General features: G+C 35.3%; 1 protein-coding gene across 1 annotated transcript in view; it reads right to left on the bottom strand.

The window, feature by feature from the left end:
• Positions 1-913: 913 nt before the first annotated feature.
• ferry3 (FERRY endosomal RAB5 effector complex subunit 3) overlaps positions 914-15,282 on the bottom strand; it is a 16,845-nt gene continuing 2,476 nt past the window's right edge. Inside the window, exons 4-14 of the mRNA XM_016259744.1 lie at positions 13,245-13,426; positions 12,350-12,449; positions 12,132-12,253; positions 11,109-11,215; positions 9,040-9,237; positions 8,796-8,924; positions 7,698-7,769; positions 7,411-7,613; positions 4,873-4,930; positions 2,641-2,708; positions 914-1,900 (exon numbers count right to left, since the gene is read on the bottom strand). Coding sequence (XP_016115230.1) covers positions 1,808-1,900; positions 2,641-2,708; positions 4,873-4,930; positions 7,411-7,613; positions 7,698-7,769; positions 8,796-8,924; positions 9,040-9,237; positions 11,109-11,215; positions 12,132-12,253; positions 12,350-12,449; positions 13,245-13,426 — 1,332 coding nt within the window. The 3' untranslated portion in view covers positions 914-1,807. The remainder of the gene's footprint in view (positions 1,901-2,640; positions 2,709-4,872; positions 4,931-7,410; positions 7,614-7,697; positions 7,770-8,795; positions 8,925-9,039; positions 9,238-11,108; positions 11,216-12,131; positions 12,254-12,349; positions 12,450-13,244; positions 13,427-15,282) is intronic.

Genomic DNA, 15,282 nt, shown 5'->3' with positions numbered 1-15,282 from the left:
ACATAATCACCAGGAGAAAAAACTTTCCAATTATTGTTTCTACACTTTTGTGTATAGACGACATATGTAGACAGTGTGTAGATGATAAACTCTAATTAAAACGAACACATCCTACACTCATCACACAAACAGGAGAAGGCAGTCCATCGGGGAAGGCATTCAATGTTTCGGCCTGGCTAAATAAACAGTGCTCTGTCAGGCCCAGTTGTTGTATGCTAAGGGCTCAGGTGGCTAAAGAGCAGGGCTGTGATGTTAAAACAGCAAGTGAAGAGGGGGAGGTGGTTGTGCTAGAGGGGCCCGCTGCTGAGCCTGCACCTATGTCCCCTACCCCAGGCAGAGGTAACCAGAGACCAGATTCTGCCACTAACTGATACTAAGAATGTGAGACATTTGGTGACACATTTCCTTAGCACAAGCTCTCCGAGTTGAGCGCCAATGACAGCGAGACTACAGGGCCATTAGGGACTGCTTGAGTTCACTTTGCTACGGACAGCAGCACAGTCTAGAACTATTGCTGCCCTTTTGTGACCTGTGTGATCCACTCAAAAAACATACATCATATCATCAAATGAATATTTTTGTACTGACCGTTATTAAAAAAACAAATTGGCCAAAACATATACAATGGTCCCAACAAAAAGTGGAAAAGCTGAAATTATAGAAAAGAGCGAATAATTATAAAATTCAAAAATGAGTATAAAATCCTATAAAAAAATATTTACATGTATATAATTATATTCATATAATTTATATATATAAATATATTTAATATATAAACATAACCAATTTTTTTCTGAAATATGTACATGACTGTGTGTATTTATATAAGCATAATAAATATACACAATACACACACATATATTATGCACACAAATAGGAAAATTCTGAGTTAATTTGATAAAGTGTACTGTATTTACAAAACTTTGACATTTCGCAATGAACATGTAACTAGCATGTCAGTAGTTTTGGACAAAAGGCTAATATAGATGCAAATGCTTTAACTCTCAGATTAGCCCTACTTTGCTACTTCATATGCTAATATCCTCATTAGGAGGAATCCAACAAAACACTTAACAGACAGTAGTTCATATGCAGATTTTCTTTGTAAAGGTTTTAAAAAATAATAATAATACAAAACTGCACATAATTTTCTCACTAGCCTGATCAATAAGTCTATTAAAGGTTAGATTTACAATAAAAAAAAACAGTTGATACTGTTTTCAAATGCCCCACTTTCCAAAGATTGCACAGTTCAAATATAACTGCACACATGCCAGGGTTTACAACTGGCACCTAACATACAAACACATGGTAAATAACTTAGAATGCTTGGAAGGTTGGTTTCTTTTGACATTTGGAATCAGCAGCTTTGGTTACCTTACACCACATGTGAAAGCTACCGAACACAGCGCCATCTGGCGTTTGTGGAGAGGACCGATGACACCAGGGGCCAAAGGTGGTTTGACTGCAATGCCGCACAAACACACAGCTTGTCTTGGCATTACCTGTTTCCCATGCAGCGTTAGGTAAACAGCACTCACAGTATGACAAGAGCTAAAACTCTGAACACTTCCCTCTCATATTTAATGCGTTTTTTGATGTGGAATGTACAAATCTGTGAATTCCAGTGAAAATTCATGACTGAAATAATCAGGACATGGTGCTAAGCCTCCTGTGACAGGATCACATGTCAGTGCATATCAAAACAGCTTACGGTTTGTACTTCTCTGAAAACTAAGAACCTAAAGTGACAAGATGTCCTCCATATTGCCAGCTACAAGGGCTGATGTGTCTGTGTGTGGCTTGTTTAGCGTTTTGACGTTAACGTGAGCGTCGAGGAGACTCTGAAGATCTGAGGCAGCATGTTGCTCAGCTGGTAGAACATCTCCTCTGAGATACTCTAATGATAAAAGAAAATCAGAAAGACAGATTGATGCCACATTCTTAAAACAATTTCACTTTGTTAGTAAATAAAACAAATTAAGCAAATACGCTATTATTCAAAAAGTATGTTATTTTGCAATTAAACTGATCAAAACTGACAGTAAATACTTTTACATTGTCAGAAAAAAATCTGATTCAAATAAAGGCTGTTCTTTTGAACTTTCTATTCATCAAAATGGATCACGGTTTCTATTTCTATTCTAATATTAAGCAGCACAACTGTTTTCACCATAGATAATAATACATGTTTCTTTAGCAGCAATTCTGAAGGATCATGTGACACTGAGTAATGATGCTGAAAATTCAGCTTTGCATCAATCTTTAAAACATAGAAAACAGTCATTTTAAATCGCAATGTTATTTCCACAATATTACTGTTTTACTATATTTTTACTAACCAAAACAGTAGAGTATACATACACAGTGTAAGTATACAGTGTGTGCGACATCTAGACAGGAGTTTAGGGGAGTTATTTTAAAAGGTGCTAAAGAGTAAAACAAGCAGCTGTGAATGTGAAGAGTCCCCTGAGCATATAAGCATGTGTCAAACGATGGATACTATTGTTTGAAAATACAGACTGAATTATAATTTAATTGAATCCATTGCCTTTGCAAATTGCATGCATTTCCTGAACAGTCACTTATTAGATTGAAAAAAAAAAACATTGTTGTACTGTCCGTGAGGCTAAAACGTACCTGTGGAACAAGGAACTGGACAGTCCGTGAGATTCCTCCATCCCAGGAGGCCATTTCCATCATAAAACCTGGAAAAGCCCAAGAAGATTTAAATTCTTGTATTCTAAACATTACATGATTTGAGATGATGGAGAAAATGACTTATTTGAAATGGTAGGCATGTAGATGCGAACAATACTGGACAAAACTGATTAACTCAGGGGCGCCGCTAACAATTTTGGGCCCTATGAAAGAATATGAGGTTGGGCCCCCTACCGCACCAAATATACAAATAATATGCGTACAATCATTTGACACTTCCAAAACTGTGGCAACAAAGGAAATACAAATTTTAAATACATGAATTATGTTTCCATTTTTGATGCCACAGTTTTGGAAGTGCCCTTTTCTGTTCTAAAGAAGGGTGTGTCCCAATACATTTGTCCATATGTATGCACAAGTCACAGGTGTTTGGTGATGAGTTTTTGGCGCAAGGTCTGCATTTAAAGTCACACCAGAGGTGTTCAGCTGGGATTAGGACTTGGCTTTCTGCAGACCAGTCAAGTTCTTCCACACTGACTGAATCAATCTTTTTTTCTTATTTTTTTTACCTTGCCTTATACACAGAGGCATTGTTTTGTTAGAATAGAAAATGGTCCTGTTCAAACTATTGGTATAAAATTAGAAGCACACAATTCCCTAGAATAGCATTATATGCTTTTTTTTTTTTACTAAAAATTTGAAATGACTAAAGTAGTCAAACCTGTTCATTAGAAGAGAAGGTTCATCAGAAACCTGTTCACAAATACTTTTGGCAATATAGTGTACAAGCCAGCCTAGCTATTAAAAATCTTTTTCTGCAATTTAATAATATTGACCTATTACTTTTGCTATTGCTTTTGACCATTAGGTATCAGTAACATAATTCATTCAGAACTTTGTTTTATGGCCATAGACTTCCTGTACCACACTATTCTGCTGATATGGAATGAGTCTGACTACTTAATCAGTTATATTAATAGAAATGCTTCACTGGGGCAAACAAAAAAAATACTAAAATCATAAATAGGATTCACCATAGCAGCATTTCCAGCAGTATCCAACATTTCTCAATCATGATCTTACTCAGCTAAATGTGACTATTAGCTGTATTCCTTGTTTGCTAGCCAGCTATGCACATACAGCATACAATGTTAAAAATTTTCTACATTATGAACCTTAACCCAAAAACCTTTAGCTTCATACACTGTAGATAATTGTGACCCTGCCTGTGGAAACCCAGCTAAAGTATTTTTTTTTAAACAGTGGATGAGTAATTCACTCCTTGATTTGCTTAATAAAAGCCTCCTTTGATTTTGACAGACATGTTCACTGTGTATTATTTTCAAACGTGTTTATTGCTAAGTTTAGTGTGGCAAACGTTGGCAAAATAATTAAATAATAATTCGCATGCAGTGTATCTGGTTGCCATGACAACCTCACACGCTTCCTGCTGCTGCTCTATGTAATCAGAGTATGAATTTGTAGATTTTCTATAGCAAAACTAAAATGTGTTTAAAAGTGCGACTGACCAAATTGTCCGGCTCGGTTTGCCCCCCCTCGAACTCGAAGACATCTCTAATTTGACAGTTCACCATCTGATCTCACTCAGTGACTCTAGGCTACGTAAGATGGGACGAAACCATGCAGTGAATGGGGGAAGATAATTTTGCTGGAAATGCAGAAATAAGCCGTAATTTTGTTATATTTGTAACTCTTTGGTAGATACATTTATCATTTCTATTACATTACTACTACTACTGTTACTACTAATAAAACAGATCTCTGGGGGCCCCAAAAGTGCGTGCGCCCTTAGAATCGTCCTAACTTCCCCCCCCTTAGCGGCGCCCCTGGATTAACTACACATACTGACCTTATAAAGTAAATAATATAATTTAAATTTTATCTCTCTATTTTCTTATTTGTTATATGCTTTTTCCTCTAAAGAGTTGAACTTTTACTAGTAGGGAAAAATATTCACATTAAGGCTTGTTTTACATGACCAACCAACCAGGATAGGCATGTTTTTTATTTTTACTAAAAATATTTTATAACCCAGTATTAGATCTAATAAGTTCCTCAAATATAATCCAATGCACTTAAAATCAACATTAAGGAGAATAAAAAGCAGAATGTAAACAAATTTGATATAATGATATAATATACTGATAATCAATGACAGGTTTTGTACATTTGAGATCTTTGCTTGCACACCTTTCACACACTTGAAGACCAGCTCAGCTCGTTTCAGACACCAGGGAATGGTCATCTCCTGTACAGACGAGGAAATGAGAGAAAAGAAAGTCAGTGACTGAGATAATATTTAACCATGTGGGTAACCAGGTTTCAAACATACCAAACCACTCCTTGTTGAGTAACATTTGCACAAAGTGAAGAACTACAACTTCTCATGCAGGACTATTCAGATCTCCAATAAATTTCACTTTGTTCTTAAAACGACATGATACTTACATAAAAAAATTGAATTAATTCACTCCTAATAAAGCCATATATTTAATATTTCCTAGTTAAACACCATAGATAAATATAATTTTGTGATGGCTCATTTATGTGTAACAGAAATGTATAAATGCAGCAGCCAAACTAATCTTGCTGTTTTCTACAGACTTCCACAGTAACAATTATTTTACAGACATACATCCTAAAACGAATCCTGTCCGAATCGAGCTTAAGACCTCAGCTTTAAAACCATCCTTGGCCTTTGGCTGGGAGAACACACAGTTCCTGTTCAGATGGAAAAACATTTCCTGAAAACTGAACATTCCTCAACATCGGCCTGTGGCCAGAGAGGCTGTGATTGAGGCTTTCATTTACCCACAACTGGTCAGTCCAGACAGCCTGATTCAAAATAGACCATTTCTAAATTAGACGACTGAGTTTTGAGGTTGAGCATCCAAGTTAAAAAAGACAAATTAATCTGGCTTGATCCTAAAGTTAAAGAGTTGAATTTAATCAGGACACAAAATATTGGTTATAGTCCATTATTTCATTTATATGTCAAACGCTGGTTATATACTGGCAGATATTAGATATTTAATTGCATATGCTCTTTTCCTGTTTTTATTAAAATTACCTTTAATGTCATGTTACGCTCACTTAAGATTATTCTTTAAGATCACTAATAATTTAATAACACTTACATCTCAAAGTGAATATCCATTTTTAACTAAATGATAAAGTCGTAATGCCTAAATATACTCTAGCATTTAAAAAGATTCTTTCTTTATATTAATTCATTTTAGCACAAAGTAATACAGAATTTGAATTAATTCACTCCTAATAAAGCCATATATTTAATATTTCCTAGTTAAACACCATAGATAAATATAATTTTGTGATGGCTCATTTATGTGTAACAGAAATGTATAAATGCAGCAGCCAAACTAATCTTGCCGTTTTCTACAGACTTCCACAGTAACAATTATTTTACAGACATACATCCTAAAACGAATCCTGTCCGAATCGAGCTTAAGACCTCAGCTTTAAAACCATCCTTGGCCTTTGGCTGGGAGAACACACAGTTCCTGTTCAGATGGAAAAACATTTCCTGAAAACTGAACATTCCTCAACATCGGCCTGTGGCCAGAGAGGCTGTGATTGAGGCTTTCATTTACCCACAACTGGTCAGTCCAGACAGCCTGATTCAAAATAGACCATTTCTAAATTAGACGACTGAGTTTTGAGGTTGAGCATCCAAGTTAAAAAAGACAAATTAATCTGGCTTGATCCTAAAGTTAAAGAGTTGAATTTAATCAGGACACAAAATATTGGTTATAGTCCATTATTTCATTTATATGTCAAACGCTGGTTATATACTGGCAGATATTAGATATTTAATTGCATATGCTCTTTTCCTGTTTTTATTAAAATTACCTTTAATGTCATGTTACGCTCACTTAAGATTATTCTTTAAGATCACTAATAATTTAATAACACTTACATCTCAAAGTGAATATCCATTTTTAACTAAATGATAAAGTCGTAATGCCTAAATATACTCTAGCATTTAAAAAGATTCTTTCTTTATATTAATTCATTTTAGCACAAAGTAATACAGAATTGTTTCTAAGAGAAAGCATGTCCTTTTCATTTGCCGCACATCAATGCACGCCAGATCACATGCTTTGGCTTGTTAATAACTTACAGTAATTAAGTGTGCACAATGATGCAATATTTTCAAGGATTATAGAAATGCATACTGAATAATAGAAACACGCACCACAAGTGAATAAAAATGCCTTTTGTTTCTTGAGAGCAAATATATCAGATGATATGTAGCATGACGCAGGTGGTTAAGCTGGAACTGGAATGTTTTGTTTGGCTGTTTGTTTGCCTGTGCTAGAACTAGATGCCAATGTAAAGGCCAAATCCTCAACAATTCCCACAAAAAAAAAACATTTAAATGATGGTAGTTGGCAGACGAAAGCTCTGGAACACCCTTAGAATGTAGATTGTTATAGATTCCAGTAATAGAAAGTTGAGGCTCGGTTGGGTTTTTGAACACCCTACAATATTGGCAATGTCCTCAACTACCATTTTTACAGATCAACATTGTGTGTACCAACTCAAAAGCTCAGAATGTGGACACTTTCAGGACTTTACACCTTGAAACAATCCCATGATTTCCTTCACAGATGCTAAAATTTTTTAAATGTTAACATAAATCACTGTTTGTAAATGTATACAAAACAGTTTAGCAATAAAAATGAAAGATCATGCATCTACTCTTACCTCTGACATGTCATGCACCAGCAGCAGTGGGATGGTGATGGTGGTGATGTCATGGGTGCAGCAGACCTTCAAGATGTTCCTCAGGCCCATGATGGCTGGGTCCCGGGCTGAGATGTTTCCCGAACGCACATTATCATCCACACAGAGGTGGAACACAATATGAACCTCAGACAGGTTTGAATGGCGTGTGATGTAGAATTCACCTGAAGAGAAAGAGAGCACAGCATCCTCCAGTGTTACGACTAATCCAACAGAGCGCTAAAAGCATGAGACAATGTTTAAATTACCTGGGAGGATATTGGAGGAATTTCTGTCCATGATCTTATTTTTGTCTTCACTTCCTCCATTTCTTGGCATCTCTATAAAACAAATTAAAGAAGTGTATTAGTGTAATACATTCAAATATGTTATACTTCACTTTTAAGTTTGTATTTATGATTATTTTCCACAAAGACTGACATTAGATTTATTACTGTCTGGACACATTTTTTTATTCAAATCAGCACGTCAGTGCAACAAGTACACAATAATAAAATATATAAAAATGTATATAAAAACTTATTTTACAATTTAAATAATATATCATTTTTATTGGCATTATAGTAATTGAATTAAGGAGGAAAATGTGCTTAACTGTCATATATTAAAAAAAAGCAAATTTTCTACAAAAAAATTTGAATAATGAATAAAAATAAAATAATGAATTTAATTAACGATTTAAAAAAAAACTTACATTTTAGTAAGAAAAACAGGCAGCTGTTAACTAGGGTGGGAGGATTTGCTTAAAAATAAATGAAATATATAAAGAAATATATAAATTAATAAAAAACAAATCTTAACAGTTTTTTCCCCCCAAAAAATTATTTAATATTATTTACTTCTTATTTTGGTGTCAGATAAATATCTCCAGATGTCTTTCAAAAACATTAAAAAAAATAACTAAGGCTGCATTTATTTGATCAAAAATACAGTAAAAAAAACAGTAATAATGTGACAATCTATAAAACAATAAATGTAAAATCAATAAAACAATAAATGTAAAATCTGAATCTCAGTGGTTCATTTAACTGGAAATCACTTTTTAAAAACTCTAAAAGATAATATTATGGTAATGTGTTCTCAAAGTTATGTAACAGTGTTCATTAGATATATAACAGTTATTACAAACAGTTAGCAAAAAGCAAAACTGTACCAGAGCATTTCACTTTCCGCCAAAACATTTGTGCATGTTGAAAAAATGTGTATCGCTTTTCATTGTAGCTAGTCCCTGTCGAATGAAACAGAACACTTCCTCGCGGTAGGATTGAAGTCAGATATGTGATGGTGCAATGCAGAGGTGCTGGTTTTGGACGGACACAAACACACACAGTTGTTGTGTCACTCACCGGGCTGCTCTCTCTGCTTGCTGCTGCGCTGAGCTCGTGCGTACAGCACCACCTGCTGGATGATGTCCAGCTGCTCATCCACTCTGGGGAAGTGGAAATCTGTGCACTCCTGAGACACTGTTGCAAAGTCTGATGCCATAAGAACAATGGGAAATGTTACTGTTGTTTATATTAGTTGCAAAATCTTTTAGATTTTGACTTCTGTTGATCGTTGCAATGAAACGCTACAAATTAGATATGATACCTCTCTTGATGCCGCTGTACGAGTTGACTCTGTTGTCGACCAGCAGCACCAGGCCGCAAAGTGATGTGGAGTACAGCGAGAGAGCGGTCTGTAGTCGCCGTAACTTCACCCCGCTGCTGCTGTGACGGCGGTGCTTACAAAAGTCCAGAACATCAGATCGCAGCAGACGTAGATTGTGCATGGTCTTCAGCTGAGCCCCTTAAAGACAAGTATATCAAACAGCTAGATCTATTTTTATTCATTATATTTTGTTTATTTAAAAATGATATATGGTTTGATGCAATTAAATATACAATATACACTACCTTTCAAAGGTTTGGTCGCTGTAAGATTTTTACAAATGTTTTTGATAGAGGCTTCTTATGCCTCTCAAATAAAAGGCTACCTTTTATTTGATTAAAAATGTAGTAAAATAGCAATATTTGTAAAATATTATTATAGTTTAAATGAACTGTTTCCTATTTTAATATTTAATATATTCATATTAAAATGTAATTTATTCCTGTGATGCAAAGCTGAATTTTTAGCATCATTACTTAAATCATTCTAATATGCTGCTCTGGTGATCTAGAAATATTTCTTACTATTACCAATAATTAAAAAAGCTGCTTAAAATTTTTGTGGAAATCACAAAACATTTTTTTTTGATGAGCTGAAATCTGAAACTTACAGCATTGTCTTTAATGACCATTTTGATCAATTTAATATGTCCTTGCTGAATACAAGTATTCATTTCTAAAAAAAAAAATGCACTGACCCCTGACTTTTGAATGGTACTGTAGTCATTATTGGATATTTTATTTGTGAATTTGTCTTTATTTTTACATTTAGATTACCTTTGTTGTCATCTAACATACACTTAGTAAACCTCTTAGTCAATGTGTATTTATACTAAGTTTAATAATACTTTTAAATGCAATCTTTAGCAAATTCGCAAAATTATTGTCCATTACTTATATTGTCCAGTATAATGTTGTAATGCATACATGCACATATTTAAAATGATTTATTTAAGTTTTTAGTTAAACTAAAATATTATTATTTTTTTAATATTTAAAAAAATATTTATTTAGCTAAAATTATATGGATTTTTCAATTTGTATTATGAGCTTATGTTATTACACAGAATAGTTATTACACAAATTTATGTAGGGTGGACCCAAAAATATTGGGACCCTTAAAGGAACACTGCACTATTTTTGAAAATAGGCTCATTTTCCAACTCCCTTAGAGTTAAACAGTTGAGTTTTACCGTTTTAGAATCCATTCAGCCGATCTCCGGGTCTGGCGGTAGTACTTTTAGACCGACGGGAAATGAAAAGTTGCGAAATAGTCCCTGAAAATAGTCCCCAGCACGCTCCCTGTGCAAGCAGGTGGTCACGTTGGTTATGTTGACGGAAGTTAGCCTATTTTCAGGCTCTGCGTAATATCATTGCGCCTGCTGCACCCATGGTACGGCAGCAAAGTTCCTTGATTATTACGCCAGAATGAGAGTATAGTTCCTAGCCATATCGGCCTAGAAAATCTCTACTTTTCATTTTCCGTCGGTCTTAGTACACGATGTAACTACAGAAGAGTCAAGTTTTAATAGGAAAAATATCGAAAATTTTTGGTCATTTTTGAGCGAGATGCTAACGGTCTAATCAGATTCAATGATCTATGCTAAGCTGCAGCTAAAAGTCCTACCACCAGACCCGGAGATCAGCTGAATGGATTAGAAAACAGTAAAACTCAACTGTTTAACTCTAGGGGAGTTGGAAAATGAGCCTATTTTCAAACATAGTGGAATGTTCCTTTAAGCCACTACTAAAACGTATGAATGTCATTGTACTATAATAAACTATCAAACCTTAGCATAAAAAATATCCAAGCAAAAAATTTCACAAAATGAGGTTTAAAATTGAGATTGGTTTCTGGTTGCCAAACATTAGTGGAACATGTCTACTACATACACAAAACAGATTGAAAACACATTGGAAGTGGGCGCAAATTACCATGGCAGTTTGTCATATGCGGGTATTTTTATGCATCGTTTTGTAGCAGCCAATGTTTCCAAGGAAACGCCATACCTAAGTGGATGGTGAAGCTCTCCTCCAGCTGTTGCTGCTCCTCGAAGAGACGGGCCCCTGCTTCCCCTGCCTCCCCCAGCTGACCGGGCTGCACCTTGATCTCCTCGCTGAAACACAAATAACAGGCTCAACTTCCGAAGCTCTTCGGCATCCATCAATCACAATGATAAATACAGTTGTTTTGCCATTGGTTCAAGTGTAACACTATTCACTCATGTCAATGTGTCAAAGCGGGGATGTCGTAAAATGTAATCAGAACTGAAACTGCATCTAACGTGGTGGCAAGAACATTCATATCTGAATGAAACTGAATGAAATTGCTAAGACAGGATTTCTTGAGTTATAACCATAGACTGTATAAAAACATGGACGTAGTGTCCATGATGTCACCCGTAGATTTCCGAAGAGCGTTTTTGAAGCTCAAAGTGGGCGGAGCGGGCCGTCACCATCTTGACAGCGTGTCACCGTGCGTCACTCCCGGATAATCGAAAATGGGCAAAGAGGCGGGAGCAGCTTGCTGAAACCACGCCCACCTAGCTCGATGGTGGTGACAGCAGCGGCAATCCACCTGTCACTCAAGTGGCCACGCCCTTAATTATGCAGAACTTTAAGGCTTAATATAATTTGAACGGATGAGTTAAAAAATTCACCCCTCTCACAGTTGTCATGAAGGGCAAAATTAGCTATATAGACCAACATCATTTTTTGAACCAAGCTGTAAACGTTTTTTTCTGCTGTAAAGTTGCGCATTTTAACATGGGAGGTCTATGGGATTGACTCCCTTTTGCAGCCAGCCTCTAGCGGCCAGTTGATGAATTACAGTTTAAGTCACTTCCTCATTGGCTTCACAAGAGAGAGCGGGAGGTTGCAGCTTGATCATAACCAGAGGAATATCTGAGTCAGTATCTTTGAGGATGTTACATTCTGCTCCTCTGTGTCAATTCCCACAACTATTCACTTCCCAGCACAATCATTTATCAACTCGATTCCATCAGTATCTTTAAAACGTTCTTTTTCACTCACTTTATTGTACTGTTGTTGGGGTTCTGTAGGTCGCGGTGGAGCTTCATCACCCATTCCTGATACTCTTGTTTCTGGATATCTGCGACTTGCTTCAGTTCACTGGCCCACTTGTTCTCCAGCACCTTCCCATTAAAAAAAAACAAAAAGAGAGTCAGGAGTCATTAATATGTTCTATATTATTATTGTTAGTTTCAATCTGACTGTCGGATTGGTCTTACTTGCTGTGCATCAAAGTGTTGGGCAGCCACGATATTCACATCCTGGTCACACAAGGTCTTTCCCAGCTCCTGCATCACTTTGGCCATCTCAACAGCCTGCCTGTAAGGACAAATTTCATATGCTTTTATAGTAAAAGTCAAAAGTTTTTGATATGTTTCTCATGAAGAAGCTTAAATGTTTGATAACTCTTATTTATTTAACATCCATCACTATATAATTCCTTTTAAAATGAAATTAATACCGTTATTCAGCAAAGATGCATCCAATTGTTCAAAAGTGACAGCAAAGACATTTATAATGTTAAAAAAGTTCTTTAAATAGAATTGATCTAATTTAATATAATCTAATTTATCTGAAAAATGTCTCATGCATCAATACTGAGCTGCACAACTGTTTGATAATAATAAGACATTTGTCTTGAGCAGCAAATCAGCATATTAGAATAATTTAGAATCACAGGAATAAATACAATTTTAAAATGCACTGAAATAGAAAACAGTTTTTACCATAGAAAACAATTTTTACTGTATTTTTGATCAAGTAAATGCAATCATGGTGACCATAATAAACCATAATAAACATAAAAAAATCTAACTGACTATCACTTTGGAACTGTAGTGTATATATTAAAAATATAATAATTTCATAGTAATGTAACATGTGTAACATCATTTGCTAATTGCTATAAAATAAAAAAACATAACCAAATAAAAGTACTCAATCTGCAACAATTTGCAATTAAGCAAAACATATTATTTCTGACCTTTATACCTACTAATTACTCAGTATGGTCACATTCTGCATTTATGTTGGGAGCTCATTATCCAAATTACACTCCCTGACATTTTTCCTCATAAAACAGAATTCGATTTCATAACGCCCTTCCAAACAAACCTCTCCTGAAGTTTCTTGAGCTCCATGTCTCTCTCGCTGATGAGCTCAGAAACACTGACAAAGTAACTGTGCTCCAGGTTGAGAAGAGTCTCTGAGGCCGGGGAGTGGATCAGTTCATGATAAACACTCGCAAAATCCTCATCCCAGCTGGGTTCTTCAGGACGGGCGTGTTCAAGTGTAGTCTACACACAGTCACAGAAATGATACAAAACACAGACATTTAGCAGAGATCCACAAGAGCTGAGTACCAACTAGTCGAACACTTGAACTAAATGAACTGATTTACTTCAATGTTTATTGTTATTATTAAATCTTGTATTACTTGAATAAGTTGTACATCTATTTTAATACTTCACGATTAACTTTTGCCCTCATACTCTGAACATATAGAACAACCTGGAAGCTTAATAACTGCTCTAAATAAAAACATAAGAATCTTTTTACGCAGACAACCAGGTGGTCGTTAAAAGGCCATTTGATGGGCTTGAAATAGATTGGAGAGCATCCATGTGTATTTGTGTACGGCTGCTGTAAAATGTTAATGGTTATCCTGTGTGCATAGCTTGAGCCAACAGCGCTTCATAGGAAAGGGAGGGGGCGGATTCTGCTTTCTTTTTATAAGTGCGCTGGAGCAAGTGGAAGCAGAATTTAAACTGCAATACTTTGAAGTGCAAATGCAGATGGTCAGGTCAACCTTCTTAATGCGGAAATAGGACAGATATTCAGTTTCAAAGCAATTTATCGTGTGGGTAGAGTCAGAGTGATTTATTGGTTTAAAAGATAATTAATTTTCAGTAATATTTTCAATTTAATGGCACTGAGAACAAAATTTGAACTGACTTGAGCTAAATAATGACACAACTGCCTTCTGTAGAGCTGCTTATAGCTGAATTAAACTCATTTCATGATTGCTGATCATTGACCAGTTATTGAACTGCATTGAAACAACACTGAACTAAATTGAGCTGAATAATAATCACACTATTATCTTCTGTAGAGCTACTTTGCAGCTTAAATTTAATTTGTTTCATAAGTGGTGATTTTTACATTAACACTGTTATTTTCCTGTTTATTAACGTGAAGCTGTTTTGAGACAATTATTGTATTAAAACACTATATAAATAAATGTGACTTGACTTTTGATTGATAGACGTATTAAAAATCATTTATGAAAAATAAACATTCATTTAGAATTAAAAACTGAAGCGTGTAATTACTTTAAATTGTAAGCTATTTTTTAATGTTAAAGGGGTCATATGATGTTGCTAAAAATAACATTATTTTGTGTATTTGGTGTAATGAAATGTTTATGCAGTTTAAGGTTAAAAAAACACATTATTTTCCACATACTGTACATTATTGTTTCTCCTCTATGAGATTTTTACAAAGCTCATCTGTCTGAAAAGCGAGGTGTGCAGTGATTGGCCAGCTATCCAGTGCGTTGTGACTGGCCGAATACCTCAAGTGTGTGACGGAAATGTTACGCCCCTTGCCATATTGAGATGCCCTGTCCCGGTGTTGTGCCGAAAAAAGCACCCTTGCCGTGAAAAGCATCCCTGTCACAGGAACGCGCATTTGAAGACGATCATTCCTGTCCTGCATTAAACTGTGTAAATGCATCTAAATGCCACATCAGCTGCAGCTTCTGTGTTTCCTCTGCATTGCAAAGGTTAATTTTGTCAGTACTGATTTCATTTGCTTGGTAACAGCCCAAATGACTTATTATTCTAATTGACTGATTCAATTTAAGAATTTGACTGAAAAGATGATGCACACTTTTAGAGAAAAGGGCTTTATAAAGGTAAAAATGCCCATAAAAGGTAAAAAAAATTAATTTAAACTTATTGGAAAAGATTAATTTCTATTACTGCTGTGAACTGATTACCACACAGAATATGCAGAATATCAAAAACTTTAGGAGTCAGCTGTCCACGGTAGTCCTTAAGATATCAGCACAATAACACACTCATCAAAATATCGTCTAATTATTGTTATTGATAAAATCTCAGAAAATATTGAGATATATTTTTTGTCAATA

This window comes from Sinocyclocheilus grahami, unplaced genomic scaffold, assembly GCF_001515645.1.
Source record: "Sinocyclocheilus grahami isolate Dianchi unplaced genomic scaffold, SAMN03320097.WGS_v1.1 scaffold30.1, whole genome shotgun sequence".
Taxonomy (NCBI): Eukaryota; Metazoa; Chordata; class Actinopteri; order Cypriniformes; family Cyprinidae; genus Sinocyclocheilus; species Sinocyclocheilus grahami.
Note: the sequence above shows the minus strand (reverse complement) of the source record. Positions and strands in the feature narration are given on the sequence as shown.